General features: G+C 39.1%; 2 protein-coding genes across 2 annotated transcripts in view; one reads left to right on the top strand and one right to left on the bottom strand.

Moving 5' to 3' along the window:
* TBC1D12 (TBC1 domain family member 12) overlaps positions 1–7,550 on the bottom strand; it is a 140,750-nt gene extending 133,200 nt beyond the window's left edge. The window contains exon 1 of the mRNA XM_045438280.1: positions 7,383–7,550. Coding sequence (XP_045294236.1) covers positions 7,383–7,531 — 149 coding nt within the window. The 5' untranslated portion in view covers positions 7,532–7,550. The remainder of the gene's footprint in view (positions 1–7,382) is intronic.
* NOC3L (NOC3 like DNA replication regulator) overlaps positions 7,548–27,588 on the top strand; it is a 31,079-nt gene continuing 11,038 nt past the window's right edge. Inside the window, exons 1-11 of the mRNA XM_045438275.1 lie at positions 7,548–7,689; positions 8,570–8,777; positions 12,041–12,173; positions 12,957–13,114; positions 13,718–13,771; positions 15,972–16,102; positions 17,916–18,077; positions 18,259–18,352; positions 21,835–22,010; positions 22,400–22,528; positions 26,489–26,620. Coding sequence (XP_045294231.1) covers positions 7,681–7,689; positions 8,570–8,777; positions 12,041–12,173; positions 12,957–13,114; positions 13,718–13,771; positions 15,972–16,102; positions 17,916–18,077; positions 18,259–18,352; positions 21,835–22,010; positions 22,400–22,528; positions 26,489–26,620 — 1,386 coding nt within the window. The 5' untranslated portion in view covers positions 7,548–7,680. The remainder of the gene's footprint in view (positions 7,690–8,569; positions 8,778–12,040; positions 12,174–12,956; positions 13,115–13,717; positions 13,772–15,971; positions 16,103–17,915; positions 18,078–18,258; positions 18,353–21,834; positions 22,011–22,399; positions 22,529–26,488; positions 26,621–27,588) is intronic.

The raw sequence follows: 27,588 nt of genomic DNA, 5'->3' as shown, positions 1-27,588 counted from the left end.
TGGTCTTATCTCTGAACCTGTACCCTAATCTCCTCTTCTTATAAGGACCCCTATTCTTAAAAGGATTAGGGTCTACCCTATGACCTCATTTGACCTCTTTGAAGAACCCATCTCTAAGTACAGTCACACTCTGTGGTACTAGGGATAGGATTTCAATATATGAATGGGGGGGGGGCACAATTCAGCCTGTGAAAGGACCAAAGAATCAGTGTTTTCTTTTAAAAAAAGTTTTTTTTGATGTTTATTTATTTTTGAGAGAGAGAACATGGGGGGGGGGGTGAGGGCAGAGAGAAAGAGAGAGAGAGAATCTGAAGCAGGCTCTGCACTGACAGCAGAGTCCTATGTGGGGTTCGAACCCATGAACAGTGAGATCATGACCTGAGCTGAAGTCAGATCGCTTAACCAAGTGAGCCACCCAGGTGCCCCAAGAATCAGCGTTTTCAATTCCTGCCCCAAGTGATTCCAATGTGCAGCTATATTTGAGTCAGTGCCCTATGCAGGATTCTCAACCTGGCTGAATTATATCACCTGGGTAGCTTAAAAAGAATAAAAAACACCAATGGTTAGGCATCACCCTCAGAGATTTGATTTTATCTGTGTGTGATGGGGTATTGTTAGTTTCCAGAAGCTCCTGCATGACTTAAATATGTAGTCAGCTTTGAACACCACCGTAAGACTAGATCTTAAAAGACATTAGAGCTTTCCCCCTGTTCTCTTGGATAACTTGTTCTAGGGGAAGTCAGCTACTATGTCATGAAGATACTCAAGCATCCCTAAGGAGATGTTCACATAGTGAGAAACTGAAGCTTCCTACCAACAGTCAGTAAGGGGCTGAGGCCTTTTGCCAAGAGCCATGTGAGCCATGTTAGAAGTTAATCCTGGAGCTTAAGTAATGTTTTCAGATAAGTGCAGCCTTAACCAAAATCTAGGCTGCAATTTCCAGAACCAGAACCATCCTGCCAAGCACTCGTAAATTCCAAACCCACAGAAACTGTGTGAAACAATAAATGTTTATTGTTTTGAGTTGCCATGTTTTAGGGTAATTTATTAAGCAGAAATACGTAACTCATATGCCTACTAAAACTATAATTCTATTATATACACATCTTAAGGATGTATACATACATCCTTACATTATGTTTAAAATATAGCTATTTTGGAGCCTGTCCCTTCCACTTACATCCTTCCTCTCCTTCACTTCCCATTTTTGCTACCTCCAGAAGTCACCAATTTCCTTTTTTTTCTGGGCGTTAAAAGGTCCTAAATAGAATATTAAAAAGTCCCTTTTGCCCCTAATGAACCCAAGAAAGAGATTCCTTAGGGGCAAATCGTTATCTTCTTTCTGGAGTGACAGCTGTAGGAGGAGACATTTTAGATCATCTAAGACCTCATCATTCTATTCATAGATATCCACTTATTTCACTTATGTATCCATTTGTTCACCCGAGTGCATTTTATTTATAATCAGCAGCATCAACTTGGAAAATGAAGTAGAGCAATCAGAAACATGCCACCTAAACAGGTCTTTTGTGTATGTGGTAAGCCCATGAATGAACTATTTCTAAACTCATAACCAGAGAGAGGACTTGAGCTTTGGTGATAGGTGTAATAGAAAACATTAGAATAAGCAAGAGCACATTCTGGGAGGTGTGAGATGATATACAAGTTACCTCAGATGTGAGTTTCACCTCTATAGTCTTTTCCCTGCTCAGTTATACTTCCCAGCAGCTTTAGACTAGAGGTCTAAAGACAATGTGTCTTTGTTTTACAGAACATTCTTTCATAGAGAGCTCCTAGCAGAGTCTGGTACAGGGAGGGGAGTGAGGAATTGCTGCTGCCAAAGGCACTATCAGAAACTGTACATGACTTTGTGCATGGAATCTACTTCCCCTTCCCTGGAGATTTTGGAAAGCAGTAAATAATGGCTCTGAACAACTAATACAAGAAAGAGGAAATGTTACGTCTTAGGAGTTTATCAACAAAAATCTTAAATAGAAAATAACATACATCAAAACCCTAGGAAAATCCTCTTTAATTTTTTCCTGTTCTATAATATAGCAGATTAGAAAAACATTTTAAGGCATTTGATCCCTTTTGCTGAAAAAGCACTCCCACTGGTATGACTATTATCTTACTACATTTCCCATCTGGTGAAATGCAGATTTTACTATACTATATCTAATTCTCACATTCATTAACTTTAAAATGGAGCTAATATTTATCTCTTAAGATTATGGAAGATAAAATGAAATAACTTATACTTAGGGAAATATAAAAAGTGCTTAATAAGTGATAACTGTCTTAGGTTGGAGTCCCAACATTTGACCCTGAGTCAAGGTCTTATAGGTTGAATTGTGTGTCTCCCAAAGAGATGATAAAATCCTAATCCCTGGTAGCTATGGATGTGACCTTATTTGGAAATAGGGGCTTTGCAGATGTAGTCAAATACAGATGAGGTCATTAGAGTGATCCCTTAATCCAATATGAGGGGAAGATGGCCGTGTGAAGACATAGACATAGGGAGAATGCTATGGGAGGATAGAAGCAGAGATTGGAGTTTTCACCCACAAGCTGAAGAATTTCTAGGACTTCTAGCTGTAACCAGAAGCATGGAATATGTTCTCCCTCAGTGCCCTAAAAAGGATCAGACTGTGCCAACACCTTTATTTCTAACTTTCAGCCTCTAGAACTGTGAGAGAATAGATTTCTGTTATGTCATACAACTTGTGGTACTTTGTTGTGGCAGCCCCAAGAAACTTATACACAAGGATTTGAGTGCAAGCGTTGTTGTTTCTAAGTAGGCTCCGTGCTCAGTGTGGAGCCCAACGCGGCACTTGAATTCACCACCCTGAGAACAAGAGTTGGATGCTTAACCAACTAAGCCACATAGGCACCCCATCAAGTGGTTTATTTTAAAGAAGAGTCTAGTAACCATTGATAGAGGGATGGGGAAGTGAGACTGGGAAGAGGACAGTGAAAGAGTGGGCTGATGAGTAGGTTAGCTCTGCAAGTGCAGCTCATTCCTTTTGTGGATCTCTGGGAGGCAATGTGCAAGATGCCTCAGAATCATCCCACCTCTGAGGAACGAGGACATTGACATATTGATTAGCATAAATATTGGTGTTATCAGTTTTCGATGGCTGTTATGACAAACTGTCACAACTTTGGTGGTTGAAAACAGAAATTTAGGGGCGCCTGGGTGGCGCAGTCGGTTAGGCGTCCGACTTCGGCCAGGTCACGATCTCGCGGTCCGTGAGTTCGAGCCCCACGTCAGGCTCTGGGCTGATGGCTCAGAGCCTGGAGCCTGTTTCTGATTCTGTGTCTCCCTCTCTCTCTGCTCCTCCCCTGTTCGTGCTCTGTCTCTCTCTGTCCCAAAAATAAATAAACGTTGAAAAAAAAAATTTAAAAAAGAAAACAGAAATTTATTTTATTTTAAAGATTTTTTTTTTAAGGTATCTCTACCCAACGTGGGGCCCAAACTCACAATCCCGAGATCAAGAGTTCCATGTTCTACTGACTGAGCCAGCCAAGCATTCATAGAAATTCACTCTCTCACAAGTCTATAGGTCAGATACCATTATCACTGGAATTAAGCTGTCAGCAGGGCTGCACTCTCTCTAGAGGAGCTAGGGGAGAATCTGTCCCCTTTCTGGTGGCTGGGGCATTTCTTGACTTGTGGCTACATCACTATAACCTCTGTAGTCACACTGCCTCTTCCTCTTTTGCCTGTGTGAAATCTCCCTCCTCCTATCGTATACAGACACATGTGATTCCATTTAGGGCCTACTTGTATAGTGCAGGATAATCTACCCATCTCAAGATCCTTAATTACACCTTTGGCCATATAAGGTAATATTCACAGGTTTCAGGGATTAGGGCCTGGTATCTTTGGAGGACGTTTTTTAGCCTATCACGATTGTTATATTTATCCTTCAACTTCAATTTGTCACTGGTTGAAGGCTGCTCTCAGGGGTATTCCTTAGCACTTTTGGCTTGCTTCGCGGGGGTCGTGAAAATCTTCAGATGAAAAGTTCCAAGTACTTTTAGAGGACTTTTTTCCTGCATATGTGTAATAAGTGCTGAGAGGATGTTGGTGGGATACCAACGACATCTGCTATTTCTTATTTTATTTTTTGGTATTATTTTGTCTTTTAACAATTTTAACTGCATAATTAATCATTAATTGTAATTAGGGTTATTAACTATTTTAACATAATTTCCTGATGGACCACAATATGAATTGTTTGCATTACCCATGTGACCTTGCTTAGAAAATATTACCCCATCTATCTGAACTTTGTCCTTTCTACAAGGGTCCATTTAAGTACACGTTGTTCTGTCATTTCTTCCCAAGCTTTCTGTTCTCTTTTACCATCTACACAATCTCTTCTATTAATCTTTATTTGGTCATGCATAACTATCTTTCTCAACTATACAAATATTTTTCTCAACTTCATTTTGACATTGATGAAGGTAGGGGCCATGACATATATATTTTCAAATTCCTGATGCTTGAATTTTGGAGGTATACATTTTTTATAATCTGTCACCATTTAGTAATTTCTCATAAGGAAATGTGACACATCTACTTTGAGCCTAGTATGTGCCTTTAGTTTCTTCAAGGTCTCTTGTTACATCTTAGGTGAATTATCTAAGAACACCAGAAGCCTTATTGTTCCATGTCCATTTAGTGACATTTTTCAAATCAGTCTGTTTATAGAAAATGGCTAAGAAAGCCCTGGCTTGTGTCCCATGATCTCTGGAATATTGGGATTCTAGCTGTGAGTAAATGAATGAAATAGGGAATATTGGATGGCATAGGCACAAGTTAAAAAAAAAGTAGTTTGGTTTTGAACATGGTGATTTGAAGCTCTATGGTTACTATGTGGAGATGTCCATAAGGAGGCAGCTATAACACTGAAGCTTGGAAGGAGAGGTATGGACTGGACAAATGGTTTGGAAATCTTTTTGCAATATGTAGATGGATGAGATCACGTTGAAAAAGCAAGTAGAATGAGAAGTAGAAAAGTGGACCAAGAGCAGAACCCTGAGAATCATTTACATTGAAGAGGCATGAGGAAGAAGGAATGGAGGTGGGACGAGAACCTGAGGAAGAGGCTGTTAGAGGAGCAAAGACCATTGACACATTGTGGTGTGAGGAAGGAGAAATATGTAGCATCAAAGGCAGTGCTAAAAACGGTTAAGGGGCACCTGGGTGGCTCAGTCGGTTAAGCGTCAGACTTCCGGTCAGGTCATGATCTCACAGCTCGTGAGTTTAAGCCTCCTGTCGGGCTCTGTGCCGATAGCTCAGAGTCTGGAGCCTGCTTCAGATTCTGTGTCTCCCTCTCTCTCTGCCCCTTCCCTGCTTGTGCTCTCTCAAAAGTAAACATCAAAAAAAAATTTTTTAAAAAGGTTAAGAAAAGTAAAAAGAAGTGATATTGTTTATTGCACACTTAAAAAAGAAAAACAATTTGGAGGTTCTTGGTGACCCTAAGGAGAGCAGTTTCAGTGGAATGTTATGGGCAGACCCAGATGGGTTCTTTACAGACTGCTCAAAAGGGCCCACAGGAATCTAAGTACAATCCCTGTAAAACTAGTTTGAGGTAGCCACGTGACCTCCCTTAGCCCAAGTGTCCAGTAAATCTCTGCAAGATCCAAGAGGATCTAGAACCCAAATTGAGTTCAGCAGTGGATTGAGCTAATGGTAAATGACACAAACCTGAAGATGACAGAATTGAGAAACCATTAAGATTAAACTAGTAGGAATCATGTAAGCTTCCATTTTCAAGTTTGCGTAAAAATAAGATTGCTCAAATTCCAGATGGGAGGGATTTAGCTTGGCAACAATTGCTTAAAAATGATCTAGGGATTCAAGTTGATTATAAACTTAAAATGGGTCAAGCATGTGATTTAATTCCTAAAAAAGCTAGCACAGACTTGGGCTGTAATAACAAAAGAGGAAGTGGAGACATCAGAATACCAGATTTTTGGAAGTAACGACAAGCAGGGAAGGAGGAAAATGAAACTGTAATTAAATTAAAAGGAGATAGTCTGGGGCACCCAGGTGGCTCAGTCAGTTGAGCGTCTAACTCTTGATTTCGGCTCAGGTCACGATCCCAGGATCATACGAGCCCCACATCAGGCTCTGCGGTAGGTGGGGAGCCTGCTTGAAATTCTCTCTCTCCCTCTCCCCCACTTGTGCACTCTAACTCTCTAAAAATATATATATAAATAAAAAAGAGATAAGTCATTAGGAAAAAAATATGGCAGAGATTTGAATATGTTAATAGGTTGAGGGGAAGAATCTAGTAGAGAGGGAACCGAGAAAGAAGGGATAATTAGTGATACAGGGGTCTGATAAAGTTGGAAGAAGCTGGTTTTGTACCTAAATGGGGATGCCTCACTTTTGGAGGGACTGGTGGAAAGCTGGAAGGATGGGAGTGATCAGAAGACAAATTGCTATGTTTGGGAAGGAATTCAGGCACTTGGGAAGAGCACAGGCTAATGTTTTCAATTTGCTCGATGAAGTAATACTCCAGTGGGACAGGCTCTGCTGTTTCTGAGAGTGTGTGGGGAAGGAGAGAGCACAACAGGGAAAACTGGTGAACTTGGAAGGGAGGGAAAGAAGAATTCCAGATAGAATGGGATTCTTGGTCTCTGAAGTGAGATCCAGAAATTGGCAGGTTCTTCTGGCTCTTTAGCACCACCATTCACCAGGGGGCTCAGACTTCTGAGCCTCTCCTTGCTTTTCCCACCTGCCTTCGGACTGCGGGGCCCGGACTTTGTTGAGATGTCGCTCATACTTTATTCCTTTAAAAAATAGACTGAAGTGGAATTCTTTAATTTATTCAGGGGGAAAAAAAAGCCTTTGAGAGACAAACATTCTGAAAAACATATTCTTGCAATACATAAATCTTCCTGTTAGAATTAATGACTGTTGGAATTCAAAAGCAGACAGTAAAATTTACGCAAAGGTAAGAGTTGTAAAATATGGAAATGCAGAGTCTCACCGATATACCTCTTTATCAGACAAGGGGTGAAATGAAGGCAAGAAGTATTTGAAGATAAAATATCAAGAATTCGAGACTTTTGAGTTCTGGAAGGTCATGAGACGTCATTCGCCATTCCACAAATACGCCCAGAGGGCCCGTTGAGGGACAGGCATTACCCAAAAGGAATAAGGCTTTTTCGGCGCCCAAGCCTTGACGGAGGAAAACCAATTGCACAAGTATCTATGACATAAGGATGAGGTAAGCTACATGATGGTGGCACAACGTGCAGTAAGGTGATTAATAAAAATCAAGCCCTTTCGTTCTGAAGGGTGGAGCCCGACTCCTCCAAGACCGTAAAGGAAATCGGACGAGAGGATGAGAATCACAGACCTTGCGAAGTTCCCCCGGGGCCACCCGCCTTCTGCCAGGGCGTCGCTCAGGGACACTACGCGTTCACGTGCGCTCTCGCCGGCGCGCCACCTACCCGGCGCCGCGAGAGGGCGCGCGGCTGAAGCTGGGTGCGGAAGTCCCGCCCCCATTTCCGGAGGCGGAGGATGGGGAGGAGCCAGCGGTAGCTTCCGCTTTGCGCAGCGTCCGGGTTTGGGCACGTGTGTTACCTCCTCGGGTTTTGTGGATTACCTTTATTCCCGGTGAAACTGCAGGGCCGGAACTCCCTTCATATTTAAGGATGAAGGCGGTGAGTGTCCTGAGAAGCCAGGTCTCCGCGGTTTAGGGCCCTTTTGGCTGACAGTCTCCGCGTGATGTAGTTTTGGCGCGGGTTTTTGTTCTGTTGGGGGCGGTGGCCTAGATTCGGGGCTCCCTTCTGGTTCTGTGTGCTGTCCCGGCCCTTAGATCTGGTACTTCCTTCATTGCCCACTGTGCGCATGGTTGGCTTCAGGGGGCCGCGATGAGACAGGCACGGAGTCTTGTTTCTGTAGGGTGTCGGACATTAAAGGGTTCTTCGAGACTATCTTTCGAATCCCTTATTTTACGGTTGAGAAACAGGGTTCTGCTCTGTGAGAGAGAATGTGTGTTATGGGACTCGACATGAGTCCCATTTTTTCTCCTAAAGGGTAAGGAGTTAGGAAAGTAATGTGTGTTATGGGACTCGACATGAGTCCCATTTTTTCTCCTAAAGGGTAAGGAGTTAGGAAAGTAATGTGTGTTATGGGACTCGACATGAGTCCCATTTTTTCTCCTAAAGGGTAAGGAGTTAGGAAAGTAAGTGATTTGCCCCGGTTCTTAGAGAAAATGAGGTCTGAGATTTGGATTTCTGAATGAGGGGTTACCAGCAAATGTTGGAATCCAAAGACCCGAATTCTGTTTTTTCCTTTTTAGTTTAGGGGTCTTTGACAAGTCATATAATCTCAGCCTTAGCTTCTTAATCAGTAATTTGAAGGTAATCACTCCTTTGAAGCAATCACTCCTTAACAGGCTTTTGAAGGGGATACATATGTTGGAGAACTTTGCAAAGAGTAAACCGATCTATGAATGTCACTTATTTTAAAGATAACATTTTGCTGTGAGTATGCAATTTAAATTTCTGGGTGTGCAGTACTCCTGTTACTGTTTTCTAGAGAAGAAATAAAAAGCAGATCCCAAGCTTTCGGAAGTTGCTGAAAACTAGTAAAGTGAAACTTGAAAACAAGCTAAAAAATAAGCAATTTAAACAACAAAGCACTCTCAAGAAGTACCGAAAAGAACAGAAGAAACTAAGGCAAGCTGTAAAAGATGCTGTGTCTAAGAAACCGATTCCACTGGAAGACCCAAGGGAAAAACAACCAGGTAATTGTGTACTGTAGTTACCATTGAGTTTTTCTTTTTTTTTTTAATTAAAAAAATTTTGTTTAATGTTGGTTATATATTTTGGGAGAGAGAAAAGAGAGCACAAACAGGGAAGGGGCAGAGAGCCGAGACAGTCTGAAGTAGGTTCCAGGCTCTGAGCTGTCAGCACAGAGCTGGTTGGGGGCCCAAACCTACTAGCTGTGAGATCTTGACTTGAGCCAAAGTCGGATGCTCAACTGACCGAACCATTCAGGCACCCCACTATTGATTTTTTCTAAAATGTTCTTCATAGAGGCACCTGGGTGCTCAGGTCATGATCTCGCAGTTTGTAGGTTCAAGCCCTGCATCGGGCTCTGTATTGACAGCTCAGAGCCTGGAGCCTGCTTCGGATTCTGTGTCTCCCCCTTTGTCTACCCCTCCCCTGCTCACTCTCTGTCTCTCTCTGTGTTTCAATAATAAATGAACATTTAAAGAAAAAAAAATAAAATGTTTTTCATGAAACAACATTGCTTTCTAGTAATCGCTGTTGTTTTCAGATCTTCCTAAGAGTAGGTAAGGATAGTGGTCCTATATGCTTTATCAGTCCATTTGAGAAAACGTTTCAATATAGTATTCATTGTGAGAAGGAGATAGTCTCTGCTTTTAGTTTGTCTAGAAAGGAGATCAAGAAGACTTGGGAAAACAAGCAGATTAGCTGTGTAAATAAATGTTGGGGAGCATGCCAGTGCTGCCACTTTCCCATTCACTGGCAGTTAGCTAAGGTAAGAACATAGCTTTCTCTGGAGCATTCTTCACAGTGTTGCCAAAGTTCACTTAGTTTTCTAAACTTCTGACTTTCTTTTCATTTGGAAACTTGGAGTGAAATTGAGCTGTAACTGACAGGGTTATTCTTTTGTAAAATTATCCAAGAACTTCAAGTACTCAAAACAGGTAAGGAACATGGCCATTTTGAGTCAGACCAGTTGTTCTACAATGTTACTGGTACTTTCAGGGTATTCATATTTGAGTGTATCTGACTAGTCAGTCTTCCCATGTACATCTACATCTCATTCTCTTAATCCTGACCTATTTAGTTTGATCTTTTGGCTACATATTATTGTAATGTATAAAAGGTCATTGGGCTGGAAGTCAGGAAACTTGGGTTTTTCTCTCTCTCTTTTTTTTTTTAATATTTTATTTTTAAGTAATCTCTATACCCAATGTAGGGCTTGAACTCAAAACCCCAAAATCAAGAGTCACATGCTCCCCTGACTGAGCCAGCCAGGTGCCCCTTGGGTTTTCTTAATTTTGTTACTAGGAAAGTGGCCTAAGTTAGTCACTTAATCTCCAGGTACTTCATCTGTTTTTAAAAAAAAAAAAAAAAAGCAATGGTTGAGTTAGATGCTTTTTAGGATCTCTTCTATCTAAATTTCAGTAGAATTTTAAAAATGTGTTAATAATTACATATAAAAAGCAAAATATTCATTTTTACATGTTGAGCATCTAAATGAAGTCTGTCAGGCAGTTGGGTATAAGAGTATAAGGTTCATGTGAAATATCTGGGCTAGAGAGAATAGCTTTGGCAATTATCTGCATATAGATGGTAATTGAAGACTTAGAAGACTGCAAAGACTATGTAGACTGAGAACAAGAAAACCAAGAAAGAATTTTAAGGAACCCCAGCATTTAAGAAATGGGTGGAGGGGAGGGGTGCCTGGATGGCTCAGTTGGTTACACATCTGCTCAGGTCATGATGTCATGGTTCGGGAGTTGGAGCCTCCTGTCGGGCTCTGTGCTGACACAGCTCGGAGCCTGGAGCCTGCTTCAGATTGTGTGTCTCCCTCTCTCTTTGCCCCTCCCCCGCTCACACTCCATCTCTCTCTCTCTCTCTCTCAAAAATAAATAAACATTAAAAAAAAAAAAAGAAATGGGTGGAGGAATATGTAATGGGATTTGAGGAGGAGCCAGAGAATTAGGAAGACAACCAGAACTGTATAGTGTCTTAGAAATCAGAAGAAGAGTGTTTCAAGAAAGAAGGAAGGTCTTTATGTCCAACATCAAATACTCTACAAAATAGTTCATGTTGAAAAACAAGGTGAGGGGCGCCTGGGTGGCGCAGTTGGTTAAGCGTTGACTTCAGCCAGGTCACAATCTCGCGGTCCGTGAGTTCGAGCCCCGTTTCAGGCTCTGGGCTGATGGCTCAGAGCCTGGAGCCTGTTTCTGATTCTGTGTCTCCCTCTCTCTCTGCCCCTCCCCCATTCATGCTCTGTCTCTCTCTGTCCCCAAAATAAATAAACGTTGAAAAAAAAAAAGAAAAACAAGGTGAAAAGTAATGTGTATTGATGTTTTCACTTAATTGTAATTATAGGCTATCACCACATGTATGAGATGCTTATACCATTTGAATAAAAAGGAGAAAAGTATATATTTATAAACTCATATTCACTATCACAGGATAAGATTTTAAGAAAATAAGTGGATTTTCCTTTGACCAATAGTCTTCCTGTTAGGAATCAACCTATGATTATATTTGAAAAAAATTGCCAAGAATATATTTCCAAGCATGCTCATTGCAACATTATTAGTAACAGCAAACAAAGAAATAAAAATGCCCCCATGATCAAAAATTGAAAATAAAATGTTCTCCCACAGGGAATTGTTAAATGACGTAGATGTTGTTTACCTATGGTGAAATACTATTCAGGTGTTAAGACAGACAGTTTTATCTGTATGATCCACATAATCTACGTAACGAAGCAAAATTGACAAATTGACCACTGGACCATGACTTCACCCATCTTAAAATGCTGATATAAAGAAGTTAACAGATTAGAGAATTTGAAGGGCTAAGGGGGAGAGGGCTTCAATGACAGAATAAGGCAGGAGAAAGCAAGAAGGTGTGGGATGTGGCCTGTGGAGGGGGTGACTGAAGTGGAATGGAAATGAAAGTCATTGGGAATCAGAAGGAGGGAAACAGCTAAATCACTGGTTCTCCCGTGCTCTGAAAGACATTGCAGAATGTGTGGAGGCATTTTAATTTTTGGTTATTACAGTGACCTGGGAAGGCTCCTGGCATTTAGATTTCAGGGATTGGAGATGCTAGGATTTTGCCTAGCTCAGGACTGTAAAACAAAGAACTGTCCTGCCCACTGTGTCATTAGTGCTTCCATTTAGAAACACTGGGCAAAGGTACTAGAAAAGCCTAAACTTTTCCTCTTGTTGACACAAAAACACAGAGTTCTGTGCTTCTAATAGTGGTTTCTGATTTTGTTGTATTGGAACAGGTAAAAGGATTGAGAGGGAAGAGGAGGAAGAAGAGGAAGCCCTTCCTTTAGATATGATGGATGAAGATGACTTACAGTTAATGAGAGACTTAGGACAAAGAGCATCTTTTCTAACAAGAGATCTTTCTTCTAGGTAATACTTCATTTAGATTATAATCATTCATGTCCTTTTAGTGTTAAAAACTTGGTTCTGGATTTTACGTAGGTGTTTAGTACAAGATGTTCAGCTCAGAACACAGTATTTGCAAAGAGTAAACCTTGTGACTTGGTTTATTTCCTAAATTAAGGAAGTTCATGAATAAAACAAACTGGCCTTATTTAGTGTATATCTTTATTTCTTTTTAGTCTGGATAGTGAAGTAGAGTGCACTGGGGAAGAATGCAGCTCTGTGTTTGGGGAATTGGCAGAACAGTCCTGAGTTCTTAATCCTTGTTGCCCTGTTAGGTAGGTATTATTCCCATTTACAGAGGAAACTGATGCTTCCTGCAATCATAAGCAGTGGATCTGAAATTTAAACTTAGATCTTTCTAACTCTTCTAAGTCCATGTTATGGTCTGAAGGTTTTTGGGAAAGTAAAATAGCACGATACCACCCTTGGCTCTGTGGAATAGTCTTCAAAAAGAATCTGCTGTAACCCACTCGTTTGCATCTGAAGGAAAAAATTAGATCCAGTCATAGTTTGAGTCTCTGTGGTACGGTACTATACTATACAATAGTACTATGCTATACAATACAGTACTATGTAATTCATTTATTCATTTTCTATTTGAGTGCCTGCTGTGTGCCTGGTCTAGGTGCTAATATCTGTATACCTCTTGGAGGTTTGGCTAGTAGTGTATTTTCTGTACTTCTCTACTGGTGTCTAGGTTCCATTTGTACATTAAAGCTGGAATTTTCTTTTCTTTTTTCCCTGCAGTGAACCTGTTCATGTCAAGAAACGAAAGCATGAGCGTATTATAGAAAAATATGAAAAAATACCAAGAACTCTGCAAACTGCACCGGAGAAGGAACTGATTCACTTGCTTCCTATCAAGGATAAAAGTGGTATAATCCCACAGACCAGGGAGAAGCCAGGTGAATCTGATTAGCCAGTAGATTAGTAAAAATTATAGCTGCTTACTAATATTAACGCAATTTTTTTTTTCAAGATTTAATTTTCTTTTTACTTTCACCCATACCTACAAAATAGGGGTAGCTGCAATTAGTCACAGAGCAAGCTTGAGGATTTTAGCCAGAAATACAGATGATTATCTCAGATGATGTCTATTGTACCATGAGTATAGCTGAAGCTACTATATTGAGGTGATTTTCTTTTCAGATTTTTTTTCACCAAATACTATTGTTTCTAAAATTAGAGCACATAATAGTCATCCTTTTTTAGCCTTTTTTTTTTTTTTTACCTGTATCTTTTTTTCTTACGAAATAAAACATAGGAAAGTCTAGAAATCAAAGTTGCAAAGTCATGTGGTTTATCACAAAAACACGCCCATATAACTACCATCCAGGCAAGAAATAAATGCCAGCACCCAGAAACTTTCTTTGTGCTCCCCTAAATCACTAGTTGTTCCCTCCTCACGAAAGTAACTACTTTCCAGAGTTTTATGGTAATCTCTTTCCTTTGTAGTTTTATCGCTGAAGTAAATTGTCACATTTTTAATGCATGTATTTTCCATGTAGTTACTGACAATAACCAAGATGAAGAGGATGAAGAAGAGATGGAACTTGAGGAAGGTAATGATGTGTCTTTATAATTACTAAATTGTTAATTGAGAATTACAGTTTTTTGCTTAATAGTAAATATGACTCAATTTTAGAAAAAGTCTGGAACTGTGCATTTTAGAGTACTGGTCATTTCAAAGTCATTTTGAGCATTTTCCCACTTGTTGAAAGTCTCACCTTGTGGAATTTGATTCTTTGTTGCTCTTTATTGTGGAAAATTTTATGCAGTTATGTTTGTAATGTCTAGGCATGCATGAAGAGTCTCATAAGTGATTACTGTTTGAATCCTTTTTAATTTCAAGTGAAAGACCTGCCTATAAATAATTATGAACTTTTAGCTTTAAATTAGAAATGATTCTGTGGTATGAAACCATTTCACTTCTTTATTAGAGCAATTATCCTTATATATGTCAGCTTTAGGCCTTTGAATGTGGGTTTCTAACAGCTAAGACCATTGCAATCAAAGTTAAACTGAAAGAACATATTTTATTGTTTGAAATTCTCTGTTTAGAATTTTTTTTTTTTTTTCAACGTTTATTTATTTTTGGGACAGAGAGAGACGGAGCATGAACGGGGGAGGGGCAGAGAGAGAGGGAGACACAGAATCAGAAACAGGCTCCAGGCTCTGAGCCATCAGCCCAGAGCCTGACGCGGGGCTCGAACTCCCGGACCGCGAGATCGTGACCTGGCTGAAGTCGGACGCTTAACCGACTGCGCCACCCAGGCGCCCCATCTGTTTAGAATTTGTGATAGAACAAGCTGGTTAAATTTTACCTTTGCTTAGCAAACCTCACGTATAGTGTAAAGGAGATAACAGGTCAACTGTTTAACTGTTTTCAGTCACTCTTCCTAGGGTTACAGATTATGCTTGTGTGTTTGTTCAATCTAGTTCCCTAGGAATTTCTTTTCTAAAAGTGGACATATTTTCTGTAGTGCAGAGGACTGTATAGAGTTGAAAGCAAGGCTGTACTTTTCTAAATTTTATTTTTTTTAATTAATATTTTCTTTAGAGAGAGTACAAGCATGGGAGAGGGACAGAGGGAGAGAGAAAGAGAGTCTTAAGCAGGCTCCATGCACAGTGAAGAGTGCAACATGGGGCTTGATCCTATGACCCTGGAATCATGACCTGAGCTGAAATCAAGAGTTGGATGCCCAACTGACTGAGCCACCCAGGCGCCCTTCTGTACTTTTTTGAAAACTAAATCAGATTTCTTTTTCCTTTAATTAATAGGAATTATGCATAGTAGTTAAGAATATGGGCTCTCATGGGGCGCCTGGGTGGCTCGGTCAGTTAGGGTCTGACTTCAGTCCAGGTCACGATCTCACAGCTCTGTGCTGACAGCTTGGAGCCTGCTTCATATTCTGTGTCTCCATCTCTCTCTCTCTCTCTCTCTCTCTCTCTCTCTCTCTCTCTTTCTTTCTCTTTCTCTCCCCCCCTCCCCCCACTCACTCATGCTCTATCTCTCCTTCAAAAAAAAAAAAAATGGGGCGGTTGGGTGGCTCTGTTGGTTGAGCATCCGATTTTGGCTCAGGTCATGATCTCACGATTCGTGGGTTCGAGCCCTGCATCAGGCTTTGTGCTGACAGCTCAGAGCCTGGAGCCTTCCTTCTTCAGATTCTGTGTCTCCCTCTCTCTCTGCCCCTCCCCTGATCGTACTCTCTCTCTCAAAAACAGATAAACATAAAAAAAAAATAATAAATTAAAAAAAAAGAATATGGGCTCTCTAGTCAGACCACCGGGTTTGAATTCCATTTCTGCCAGGTTTATGAGTATAAGCAAATTACTGCCCCTTTGCCTCATTTTCTGTGTACAGAATGGGTATGATGATTGTACCTGCCTCATAAACTTTTTTAAAAGTTTATTTATTTATTTTGAGAGAGAGCGTATGTGGATAAGGGGCAGAGAGAGAGGGAGAGAGAGAGAGTTCCAGGCAGTCTCTGCAGTGCAGAGCCAGACACAAAGCTCAGACTCACAAACCATGAGATCATGACTTGAGCCGAAACCAAGAGGTGGTTGCTTAACTGACTGAGCCACCCAGGCGCCCCGGCTCATAGTATTTTTGAGAGGATATGTAGTAATCTTGGCCCATGGCAAGTGTCCAATAAAAGTTATCATTATTATTGTGTATTACTATAAGAAAATTACTCTGTTGATGAACTTTCTTGGGTACTTGTAAATAAATGTTTAAGAGGGAAGCCTGATTTGTTTCAGAAATCATTGAAGATCCCATTCGAGAACTGACATTAGAAGAACATTTAATTGAGAGAAGGAAGAAACTACAGGAGAAGAAAATGCATATTGCAGCCTTGGCGTCTGCCATATTATCAGACCCAGAAAGTAATGTAAGTAGTGTTCATTTCTTTGGGCTTTTCATGTTAGATATGTTGTAAATATCTAATATCTTAAGATCCCTTTATTACCTGTAAGCACACATAAGAGGGGAAAGCATTAAAACACCGTGACTGCTGTGGCGCCTGCTTGGCTCAGTCAGTTAAGCATCCGACTTTGGCTCAGGACATGATCTCACGGTCTGTGCCGACAGCTCAGAGCCTGGAGCCTGCTTCAGATTCTGTGTTTCCCTCTCTTTCTGCCCCTGCCTCGCTCATGATTTGTCTCATTGTCTGTCTCTCAAAAATAAACATAAAAACAAAAAACACCATGGGGACTGAGGTGTAGAATAAGAGTAGGCAGAACTTTAGACTAATCCTACATCTGAACCTAATTTTTTCTGTAATCTTAGAAAAGCCACAAACTCTGAGTCTTATTTTCCTCCTCTCTAAACGAAGATATGGGGCTTAATATTGTAACTCTTAAAGTGGTACATGTAAAAATTAATTGGATGAGGGAGAAGGAACCTACTTGCAAATTTGTTTGACTGATTGGTAGAACTTGTAGTAAGGAACATGCCTCACAAAAGTCAGGGAGATTAGTTCAGGAGTACTTGAAGTGGAAAATATTTTAGGTGAAATAGACCAGAGAGTTACAATGAATTATCAGTGGGCCATGGGAACAGTGGTGACGATGGTCATAGTTATAACATATGGACTCAAGAAACCTTGAGTACTGTTAGACTTTGGGTAAATCCTTTTACCCAAGACTTGTTTTCTTCATCTCTAAAAAGAAGATGGTACCTATTTTAAAACTTTGTTGTGAGGATGAAATAATCAAGTATACATGAAGTCATGTAAAGTGGTACTATTATTCCTGTTATATTGGAGTCCCCAGCATCCTACTGTGAATTTGTTTATTGAACAATAAAGTAGATTATTTCCATTTGTAGCAAAAAATCTTCCATCTGGTTACATTTTGGAGTAGTACTTGTTTTTCTTTAAAAAAGTTGGGGGAAGACCTGGAGCAGAAATGGGGATGGAAATTTGGAATATTGCTCACCTGCATGCTCTCATTTCATCATTATAAAACCATAAAGACAAGAACTGTTGATCTTATTTTACAGCTGAAAAATTGCATCGTAAAAAATTCAAGTGATTTGTTACAATTTTAAAGAGGCGCTGGATTGGAACCTGGGTCTTCCAGGTCTGGAGCCCCACGCTCACACAAGTTGGGGATAGCAAATAGGTAGTAGCATATGTATCCTACTCCCTGCTGTGGCAGTCATTGCTAACCAAACAATGCTGCTTGTCAAGGTATCCAGCAGGCAACAGTAGTTTAGCAAAGCAAGCACATTCATTGAAACCAAGTTTTTACTTCTGTATTACTTCATACAAATGATTTTTGAAAGGGTCTTGTTGAAGCTGAAGTTATGTGGACACATTATCTTTAATTCCTGATTAATTTGTGTAGATGTGATTAATATATTTGGTGTGTAACATTTTAATTTATTTCAAAAAGTGTTTTTAGGGAAACAGGACATACGCTTTAAGAAAACCCAATGAAAGAATTTCAAAGAATACGCAAATTAATAAATATAAACTATTTTTTAAGTCTGTCTCTTCTAACTACTTAACAAAAGTATGATTAGCCTTAGTGATTTATCTTTTGGTAATATGAACAGTATCTGGAGTTGCGTATGGCTTGACTAGACCCCATGAGTCATTGTGTGGATTCTACTTGTTGTGCCAGATGTGAGGCTGTTGTCTTTTGTTCATAATTGTTTTGCTATGGTTACTCTGACCTTATAAGTTATTTCTTTAACAGATTAAAAAATTGAAAGAATTACGTTCCATGCTGATGGAACAGGATCCTGATGTGGCTGTTACTGTTCGAAAATTGGTGATAGTTTCCCTGATGGAGTTATTTAAAGATATTACTCCTTCATATAAGATACGACCCCTCACAGAGGCAGAGAAATCTACCAAGGTAATGCTGGATACAATTACTGCACAAAATAAGCTGGACATTTTGGGGAGCTGGAGATGGGAGAAATAGTTTGTTTTGTTTTTATAGGACTGGGTACATACCAGGCATTCACGTTTTGTGCTAATTTAAGGATTTTAATATCTTGATTTTAAAAAATGATTGGTCTTTTTGGTCTTTTCAGATTCGCAAAGAAACCCAAAAGTTAAGAGAATTTGAAGAAGGCCTGGTTAGCCAATATAAATTTTATTTGGAAAATCTGGAGCAAATGATTAAAGGTATGTTAATTTTATTTTTTAATTTTTAAAATTACATCCCAATTAGCATATAGTGCAACAGTGATTTCAGGAGTAGATTCCTTAATGCCCCTTACCCATTTAGCCCATCCCGCCTCCCACAACCCCTCCAGTAACCCTTAGTTTGTTCTCCATATTTATGAGTCTCTTCTGTTTTGTCCCCCTCCCTGTTTTTATGTTATTTTTGTTTCCCTTATGTTCATCTGTTTTGTCTCTTAAAGTCCTTATATGAATGAAGTCATATGATTTTTGTCTGACTAATTTCACTTAGCATAATACCCTCCAGTTCCATCCACATAGTTGCAAACGGCAAGATTTCATTCTTTTTGATTGCCGAGTAATACTCCATTGTGTGGATAGATAGATAGATATGCCACATCTTCTTTATCCATTCCTCCATCGACGGACATTTGGGCTCTTTCCATACTTTGGCTATTGTTGATAGTGCTGCTATAAACATGGGGGTACATGTGTACCTTTGAAACAGCACATCTGTATCCCTTGGATAGATGCCTACTAGTGTGGTTGCTGGGTCATAGGGTAGTTCTATTTTTAGTTTTTTGAGGAACCTCCATACTGTTTTCCAGAGTGGCTGCACCAGCTTGCATTCCCAAAACATATTTTTAAAGTATGTAACATACTAAGCTTTGTTCAGGAAGGTGAGTTCTATATTCTGTGCTCTGTGGTGAGAGTCACTGTAGTGTATTGTCAAGAGCAGAGTCTAGAGTCTGATTTCTTGGGTTCAAATCCAGGCTCACCACTTGTTACCCATGTCATGGGCAGATCACTTAATCTCTGTGCTTCTGTTTTTCTGTTTATAAAATGGGAATAATAGTACTTCATAGGGTTGTTGTGAGAAGTAATTTATTACTAAAAGGTGCTTTGAGCTGTGCCTGGCCTGTAAAGGCACTGTATTTGATCAGCTATTAGCGTTATTGTTGCTGCAGTCCTTTCCCTAGTGTTACAGGTTTTTTTTGAATTTGCGAATGGTTGGAATTTATTCTGCTGGCTTTTATTTGGAGAGGGTAGTTAGGGGAGAAGGGTGACTTGGAAGTGGATGAAATTAGTGCCTTGAAAATGGACTTAGAGGTCAGTCATACTGGATGATAAACTCTTCCCTCAAACCCTTATTCTCTTTCTCTTCAGAAAAGGAAGGGCATAGGAAAAATTGGAGCATGAATGGAGAAGGAATTCGGTTGCCTAGGCCACGTGCTTTCACTTGAGTCATTTGGGCTCCTTCACTCAGTGCTGGGCCTACAGATCACCCCGATGCTGTCACAGCTGGAATGGGACTACTGAATCCTGTTGGCCCAGTAAGGACAGGGAGTGTAGTGGAAGTAGGGGAGGGTGCCATAGATGTTGGTTCTATGCTCTGGCAGCCCAGCTGGAGCCTACTTAATAGCATATATTGTAAGGCCTGGGAACTTTATGTAGACCAGCATTGTCCAGTGGAAATGAGACACATATGTCATTTAAAAAAATGTGTAACCACACTTAAAAATAAAAAACCACACTAAAAAAAAAAAAGTAATAAGCTGTACTATGTGTATATACAAATTATTTGAACGTGTAATCAATTCAAAAAATTTTTTTGTGAAGATTGAGAGAGAGCACATGTATGCATGAGTGGGAGAGGGGCAGAGAGAAGGTGAGAGAGAGAATCCCAAGGTGCTGATAGGTGCTGTCAGCACAGAGGGTCTCAAACTCATGAACTGTGAGATCATGACCTGAGCCAAAACCAAGAGTTGGTTGCTTAAGTGACTAAGCCACTCAGGCGTCCCAACATGTAATAAATTTAAAAAATCAGTAAGGTACCTTAATTCTTTTTTTGGAACTAAGTTCAAAATCTGGTGCATATCTCACACAGCACATCTGAATTTGGACTGGCCACATTTCACGTACTCGATTGTCAAATGTGGCTAGTGGCCTCTGTATTGCACTATGCAGGTCTGGGCCTTTTCTGAGCAGCTGGAACCATTATGAAGTCCTCTTTTTTAAAAAATTTATTTATTTTTGAGAGAGAGAGCGAGCACAAGTGGGGGAGGGACAGAGAGAGAGGGAGACACAGAATCCAAAGCAGGCTCGGGGCTCCAGGCTCTGAGCAGTTAACACAGGGCCCGATGCAGGGCTTGAATCCATGAACTGCGAGATCCTGAACTGAGCTGAAGTCGGACACTCAACTGACTGAGCCACCCAGGCGCCCCTATGAAGTCACTTTTTATGTTAAAAAAAACCATGGTAAAATAGGTATAAAATTTATCATTGTAACTATTTTTAAAATGTATTGTGTGGTGGCATTAAGTAAATCCACAGTGTTGTACAACCATCACCACTATCCATCTCCAGAACTTTTCCATCTTCCCCATATTAAATATTAACTACCCATGTCCTCTTGCCTCCAGCCTGTGGCAGCCACCATTCTACTTCCTAATTTGAATTTAATGTGGATTTGACTTCTCTAGGAACCTCATAAATGAAATTATACAGTATTTGTCCTTTTGTGACGGGCTTATTTCACTTAGCATAATGTCTTCAAGATGTTTGTAGCATGTGTCAAAATTTCCTCTCTTTTTAAGACTGAATAATATTGCGTTGTATATATATCTTTACCACATTTTGTTTATTCCTCCATTCATTATGAAGTCTCATCAGCTTTAAGTAGATAGAAGATACGGTTCTTAGGAATACGGCCTGTTTAAGGAAGACTCATATATGTGAGAAGCAAGTTTAAAACAAAGGCACTATCATCCACACTGTCTTTCTTATCTCTGGTTGTATATGATGTAGAGGGAAGTGTTGAACCTACTCTAGAAAAAACAGCATATTTTTATTTTCTAGATGCTATGTTACAGTAGCAGGCCGAGTATGTATGTAGAAACTTCTAGAAAAGAGGTACTGTGAATCATTGGCTATTTTGAAGGAAAATTTAAATCTCTTCCGGCCCTCCTGGGTAAAGATATCACAGCATCAGCAAGAAGTCAGGAGAAACGATGTGTTGGATTCTCAGAATTTTTGGAACATGGAAGTGATTGGGGCTCAGAATCTGGAACTTGCTCATATTCACCAGCCAGTTAATAGATGACTAGGATTTGAACCCAGGCTTCTTGACTTGTAGTCTAGTGTTTTGGGGGAAGTCCGGTAGAGCCCATCCCAAGGATTCTTTTAAGGCATTCAGTTCCCTGTCTTCCCCTACCCCCTTTATCCCTGAGGTCTTTTTTCCCTAATGATACATCTTTTAATATGTATGGAAAGCCAAGGTTCTTAACATTATGGTTAGAGTCAGACCATAGATGGTGGCAGATAAATTTTAATGGTAACATTTGTATTCGTGTCTCAGACACAATTCATTTAAGAATTTGTCCAGTGTATTGAGTTGTTGTGTTATTGCATATTACTGTAAAAGAAAGCTAATTAGTTGAAGTTTAAATCAATGAGTGAAGTAACTACATTTATCTTTTGATCAGATTGGAAGCAAAGGAAACTGAAGAAAAGTAATGTAGTTTCCTTAAAGGCATACAAAGGACTGGCAGAAGTGGCTGTGAAGAGCCTGTGCGAGCTGTTGGTGGCGCTGTCTCATTTCAACTTTCACAACAACATCATTGTACTGATTGTCCCTCTCATGAATGACGTGTCAAAATCGGTGGGTTGCTTTAAGTGATTGTTGTTGTTGGCTTTGTGATTATTATTATTTTTTCTCTTTCAGAATTCTTTTGGAGTTATGATTTATTGCTAACATAGGGTCACTTTGTTAAACACTGTCTAAGAAAATTCTTTGAACAGAAATATAGTGTGGTGGTTCTGAGCAGGAGGCTGGTCTGCCCTCTGGGGATCATTAGACCGCGTCTGCTCACAGTTTGTCAAAACTGCCTGCCGTGGCTACTGCTGGCATCTAGCGGGTCAGGGCTGGGGCACTTCTAAACACCCCACAATGCACAGGACAGCCCCCCACAGTGAAGAATCGTCCGGCCTAAAGTGTCAGTGGTGCCAAAGTTGAGAAACGCTGGCTGAGTGTAACATTTTATTTTTCAGATATCTGAAATGTGTTGTGAGGCAGTAAAGAAACTGTTTAAACAAGATAAATTAGGCCAAGCTTCCCTTGGTGTAATTAAAGTGATTTCTGGTTTTGTGAAGGGCAGAAATTATGAAGTTAGACCAGAGGTAAGCCTTTCTTTTCTTTGCATTTTGTTTTTAAATTACAACAGTTAATGAGGAATTTTATTCTTTGTAGAAGTGTATAAAGTAGAAAACTCACCAGTTACCAGGTGTAACTACTCTTAATGATTTGGTATGTATTCTTCTAGATGTTTTTCTATATAGATATAAACATATCTACTTGTTTATATGTATTTTTGCCATCCATGGAAGAACGTTCTTGATCCCAAGATTATAGATTCTGTCCGTCCAGAAGAGTGTTAATTTTTATATTTAAACATTTAATCCATCTGACATCTTTATGTGTGTGGATGGTATGATTGCAGATCTGATACGTATATACTTCTTGAAATGGATAGCCAGTTATTCCAATACCACTTCCCTTTTGCTACTGATATAAATGCTGCGTTTATTTTACATTAAATCTCTACACAAAATTTTATTTCTCAACTTTCTGTTCTGTTGATTCAGTAAATCCCCTACATGTAACATACTGCTTTTAGTAACCGGAGCTTTATATTTATCGTATATAGTATACAGTTCATCTGTAGGATGGTACTGATCAAAATGGGCATTACTGATAAAAGGCACGGACCTTCTTTTTTTCCTCCAGAATATTTTAAATTACTTTTATGTATTATTTTAAATGGAATTTAGAATGAAGGTTGGTTTTTTTTTGTTTGTTTTTTTTTTTTTGCTTCCTTTTCCTGAAATAGTCTACACAGAATCTGATTGGAACTGATTCAAAGTGTAGATTAGTTTGGGAGAATTAAAATAGTTAAAGAAGCAGTTTTTTTTCTATTTACGAATATGTGTCTTGCCATTTATTTAAGGCTTCTTTTATGTCCTTAACTGAAATTTTATAGTTGTCTTCATTTGGGTCTTAGATATTTTTATTAACTTCATTTTTAGCCCTATAGTTTTGATTGTTAAACTGATGCTTTCTAGAACTGTTTTATTCCCTAATTTTAAGTCTTTCTTTGCTATCTAATCCCTTTCATTTCTCAGAGCTGATAATTTTAGTTGGACAGCTAAAATAAATATTGGGCTTAAATAAATACTCAGAACTGTAGAGTGATCAGATACTAAGACTTGAACATGAAACTTGCCCATAGGGAAACACTTCCACTTTAGTGATGCTGTAATATAAACCACATCCTTTAATTTGTTGGGTGTTTGTTTTTGTTTTTTGTATTTTTTTGTATATATTTAGGTTGTATGATGTGATTTTTTTTTTTTAAGATTACACGACATGATTTAGTATACTATATGTTGTGAAATGATTACCACAGTCGAGTTAATTAACACATCTGTAGTCTCTTAATCTTTTTTTGTGAGAAGAATACTAAAGATTTACTCTTAGTAAATTTCAAATTATACAATATTATTAACTATAATTACTGTGCTGTAAATTAGATCCTCAGAGCTTACTCATAACTGAAAGTTTGTATCCTTTGACATTTCCTCATTTCCCCCAGTTTCCTGGCAACAGCTGTTTTTAGTACGCATTTGACTTTTTTTAGATTCCACATATAAGTAAGAGCATACAGTATTTGTTTTACCATGTCTGGCTTAATTCCCTTAGTGTGATGTCCTCTGGGTTCATCCCTGTGGTGACAACTGTCAGGATCCTTTTTAGTGGATGAGTAACGTTTTATTGTATGTATATGGCACAGTTTCTATATTCATTGATCTGTTGTTAGTGGACATATAGGCTGTTTCCATATCTTCGCTGCATGTTGTGAGTAATGCTGCAGTGAACATGGGGGTGCAGATATCTCTTTGAGATACTGATTTCATTTCCTTTGGATATGTCCCCAGAAGTGGGATTGCTGGATCATATGATAATTGTTTTAATTTTTTGAGGAGTTTCCATGCTGTTTTCCATGGCTGTACCAATTTGCATTCCTGTCAGTAGTATACCAGGGTTTCCTTTTCTTCATGTCCTAATACTTGTTTTCTCTTATCTTTTTTTTTTTTAAGTTTATTTAAGTAATCTCTACACCTAATGTGGGTTTCAAACTCGACCCCGAGATCCAGAGGTGCATGTTCCTCTGAATGAGCCAGCCAGGTGCTCCTATTAACTTTTTGATAATAGCCATTAGTAACTGGCGTGAGGTGATATTTCATTGTGGTTTTGGATTGCGATGATTAGTGCGGTTGACCACCTTTTCATATGTCTGCTGGGCATTTGTTGTATGTCTTCTTTGGAAACTGGTCTTTTGCCTATTGTTTAACTCGGGTATTTGTTTTTTGCTGTTGAGTTGTAGGAGTTTCTTGTATGTTTTGGATATTAGATACGTGGTTTACAGATATTTTCCCCCATTCAGTAGGTTGCCTTTTCATTTTGTTGATGGTTTCTTTTGCCTGCAGGAAATGTTTCGTTTAATGTAGTCCCACTTGTTTATTTTTGCTTTTCTTGCCTGTGCTTTTTGGTCTCTTATCCAAAAAACTCATTGCTGGGACCAATGCCAAGGAGCTTTTCCCTTATGTTTTTTTCTGGGAGTCTTATGGTTTCAGGCCTTATTTTTAAGTCTTTACTCCATTTCAAGTTAATTTTTGTGAGTGGTGTAAGACAGGGCTCCAGTTTCATTCTTTTGCATGTGGATGTCCAGTTTTCTCAACACTGTTTATTGAATAGACTGTCCTTTCTTCGTTGTGTATTCTTGGTGCCCATCTTTTAAAGTTGATCATCTTTAGGGGTGCCTGGGTGGCTCAGTTGGTTAAGCGTCCAACTTTGGCTCAGGTCATGATCTCACGGTTTGTGAGTTTGAGCCCTGCGTCGGGCTCTGTGCTGACAGCTCAGAGCCTGGAGCCTGCTTCATATTCTGTGTCTCCCTCTCTCTCTGCCCCTCCCCCACTCGCACTCTGTCTATCTCAAAAATAAAAACATTAAAAAAAAGTTTTTAACAGAAGTTGACCATCTTTAATGTGGAGTTCCTTTATTTTTTATTTGTGAGCAGGTAGAATACCTACAGAATACTCCAACTGATCTTTCTGGTACCTGGGATGACTTCATGTTCACTGTTTATGCTTTTCTTTCTTGTTTCCATTCTATGCTGTAAACTGAAATACTTTGCTTTCTTACAAATGTACATATTGGGACATTGGAATAAAACCTATAGTTCTCAAGTGTTTTTTCCAGGAATGCTGCTGTGACTGCAGGAAGTCAGGAGAGTGTTTTCTTCCAGAGAAAATTAGTATTTTGAACCCCTTTTGTCTTTGTGTTCGGATGGTTGCTGTAGTACACAAAACACCAATTACCAAATTTCTGGATTTTTTGAATGGCTTAAGGTAGTAGTTTGCAGTCCCTAGATGAGCATCAGCTGGGAATTAGAAATACAAATTCTAGGGCCCCACTCCAGACTTAGTGAATCAGAAACTCGGAATGGAGCCCAGCTGTTTGTGTTTTAAGTCTTCCAGATGATTCTTATGTTTGCTGAATTTGGAGACCCATTGGCTTAAAGGAAAATAACTAGTCTTAAAATTAATAACATTGGTCTACATGTGTTTTGTTTTGTTTTTAATGGGGGGCAGGAAGCTGAAGATTAGAATTGTTCACTACAAAATGGAGGCTGGTTTGGCAAATTAAAATTGGTTTAGAAATATGTAATTTATATCCTTTCCTCCCATACTGGCCCATACCTTTTTCTGGCCTATCTACTGGTTGTACTCCTATCGACCGATCCTAGGTGATGTGTTCTCTCTTCCTTATACTTCTTACACTGAATACTAATAATGTTATGTGTATTTAGCCAAATACTGCGTCCTTTTAAAGACACAAATTGCCACATATGTTTAGCAATAACATGATAGTATTTTGTATGAAATGTGATAGAAGATGTATCAGAGTTTTTTTGTTTGTTTGCACAAAGGAAGGAATTAACATTGTTAAATGCTTTTCTGTATAAAGGTTTTGAGGGCGATATGAATATTAAGCTGTATATTGTGTTTTCTTCATATTAGATGTTAAAAACATTCTTGTGCTTAAGAATCAAGGAAGTAGAAGTGAAAAAAGATACAGAGGACATTAATAAACCAAAAAAGTTCATGACTTTCAAGGAAAAGAGAAAAACTCTTTCAAGAATGCAGAGAAAGGTTTGCTTGATTTCCTTTTTTGTTTGATTTGAGATTAAAATCATAATGTAGGCACAGGAAGAGATCATAGTTAAATATAGATGTGTTAAAACCTAATGTTTAGAGAATTTTAATTTTTCTACTTCTTGTAAAGAAATGTCTTATTGAATTAACTAACAGTTCACTGGCAAAAAGAGCAGTAGCTGAAAAAATTTCCTTGCCGTGCTGGCTTTTATTTTTTTGCTCTTTAGATGGTCTTAGATTCATTGTGATACACAGATCCCTTCCTTGGCAGAAAGGTGACACTCATGTAAAGTTGGCAACAGAGTGGATTTTTGTTAATTGAACCATGTTTCTTTATTGGCTTGTATTTGAAACCTAGGTTGAAATTCCAGCCCCTTGTTTATTTAGTGTGAGACCTTGGTAACTTCTTTTTTTATTATTATTATTTTGACAAATGGAGCTAGTAATAGCACCTACCTCGTGGGTCACTCTGCACTTTAATAAGATAATGTATGTAAAGCACTTAGCAAGTGTGTGATGCTGGGCATACTTTATAAACTTTAATTACCACCACCACCATTGTTATCATTATTGTTTCTCAGAACGTTTCTAAATAGTTTATTAGGGTTATCAAATTGCTTATAAAAACAAAACAAAACATTTTCAGGGATATCTGTCTTTGAATGTGTCTAATAAATTGTGAAAATAGGACAGAAGTAGAAAAATAGACTTAATAATTGTAAACAAATGAAGGTAAATATTTTAATTGTTTGTACCATACTATTCTAATATAACTCGGAATCCGTGTTAGGAATAGCATGTATGTAGCTGTGGTGGGGAAACAAAAGATCCACTGAGAACATGGCCGTTAACTTTGCATGCAGGAAGGAAACTCTTCTCAGTCGGTCCCCCTGCGTCTCACACAGCTTAGCAAACATTGTTTGCTGCTCTTACAGCATAAGGAAGTGGAAAAAACTGATATTTTG

This window comes from Leopardus geoffroyi, chromosome D2 (genome assembly GCF_018350155.1).
Source record: "Leopardus geoffroyi isolate Oge1 chromosome D2, O.geoffroyi_Oge1_pat1.0, whole genome shotgun sequence".
Taxonomy (NCBI): Eukaryota; Metazoa; Chordata; class Mammalia; order Carnivora; family Felidae; genus Leopardus; species Leopardus geoffroyi.
The sequence above is the reverse complement of the archived record's forward strand: the minus strand, read 5'-3'. Positions and strand labels throughout refer to the sequence as shown.